Source organism: Meriones unguiculatus, chromosome 21 (assembly GCF_030254825.1).
Source record: "Meriones unguiculatus strain TT.TT164.6M chromosome 21, Bangor_MerUng_6.1, whole genome shotgun sequence".
Lineage (NCBI taxonomy): Eukaryota > Metazoa > Chordata > Mammalia > Rodentia > Muridae > Meriones > Meriones unguiculatus.
Genome location: NC_083368.1, coordinates 10834337 through 10835794, shown reverse-complemented (window position 1 = coordinate 10835794; position 1458 = coordinate 10834337). Strand labels below are relative to the sequence as shown.

At 48.6% G+C, this 1458-nt stretch overlaps 1 protein-coding gene across 3 annotated transcripts; it reads right to left on the bottom strand.

Moving 5' to 3' along the window:
- Window positions 1–237: 237 nt before the first annotated feature.
- On the bottom strand, window positions 238–840 carry LOC110540728 (transforming protein RhoA-like). 3 transcript variants are annotated; one of them, XM_021627478.1, is made up of 2 exons: window positions 664–819; window positions 238–411 (listed from the first exon to the last, which is right to left on the bottom strand). In XM_021627478.1, exons 1-2 carry the CDS (start codon window positions 817–819, stop codon window positions 238–240), a joined length of 330 nt encoding a protein of 109 aa, XP_021483153.1. The 3 variants fall into 3 exon arrangements, with proteins under 3 accessions (XP_021483153.1, XP_021483155.1, XP_021483154.1); XM_021627479.2 differs by having other exon boundaries at window positions 410–528; window positions 650–819; XM_021627480.1 differs by having other exon boundaries at window positions 238–840.
- Window positions 841–1458: the final 618 nt, after the last annotated feature.

Genomic DNA, 1458 nt, shown 5'->3' with positions numbered 1-1458 from the left:
TGCCTGGTGTTTGAGGTGGAATGTGGAAGGGGCTGTTAGAGCAGCCAGGACCCTGGAAGATCAGACAGATCGGACATCATTAGTAATCATGGTTGCCTTCTGAACTTTGGTAGCAAGATGACTTCTGATTCGTAAACTCAGACATATAAATAAACAAAAAGGCTAAAAGTTACACTACAACATTAGTAAACAGCACTCGAAAATTAATTGCAACAGGGCTGCGCTTGCACAAAGCTTTCACAAGACGAAGCATCCAGTCTTTTTCTTCCCACGATTCGCTTGGAGAGCAGCCCTTGTGGCCATTTCAAAGACCATCCTCACTCCATCTTTGGTCTTTGCGGAACACTCCACATACCCGAAAGCACCAATGCCGTTCGCCAAATCTCGGCCTTGTTCAAGTCTTACCGGCTCCTGCTTCCTCTTGGCTAACTCTTGTTTTGTGTGCCGATCATTCCGAAGATCCTTCTTGCTCCCAACCAGGATGATGGGCACGTTGGGACAGAAATGCTTGACTTCTGGAGTCCATTTCTGTGGAATGTTCCCGAAGCTATCAGGGTTGCCAATGGAGAAACACATCAGGAGGACATCAGTGTCCGGATAGGAGAGCGGCCTCAGGCGATCATAATCTTCTTGTCCAGCTGTGTCCCACAGGGCCAGCTCCACCTGCTTTCCATCCACTTCGATGTCTGCCACGTAGTTCTCAAACACCGTAGGCACGTAAACCTCGGGAAACTGGTCCTTGCTGAAGACGATGAGCAAGCAGGTCTTTCCGCAAGCTCCATCGCCCACGATCACCAGTTTCTTCCGGATGGTAGACATTGCTTAGGATGTTTCTGCTGCCGTGCAAAGCACCTGGCCACAGGCTCCCAGGGAGACTGATTAGTGCGGAGGACACTTGTCCCCGAGTCTCCACCTCTGAGGCGCAGCTTAGCAGGAGGGGCAGACTCACCAACTGAAGAAGGTGTTGGAAGGCGGGTGGCGGAGGGAGGGGGTCACGCATGCGCCGGAAAGCCCAGCTTGGCTCGAGCCTGCCAGCCCCCGCACACCCTTCCTCTTTCACAGTCAGGATTGCTCCACAGAGATCTGTTGCCTGGAAAGCAAAGTACTTAAACAAACATCACACCGACGTGGGACATGATAGGAATTCTCAAGGTACATCATTTCTGTTACTGGTTTTTTCAAGACACTGTACTCACAGAAGGTGCTGAATTTTGTCAAAGGCCTCCCTTTGAGTTGATTTTGTGATTTCTGTCCTTAAATCTATTTAAATGTTTCGCCACTCTTACTGATTTACATATATCGAACCATCCTTGTATCCTTGGGGTGAAACCCTCTTGGCCCAGTTCGTGATAGTTCTTTTAAATATGCCCTTGAATTCAACTCAAGCATTTTACTGAAGATTTTTGCATCTGTGTGCATGAAGGAAATTGATGGATGAGTTTCTTTGTTATGCCCTTA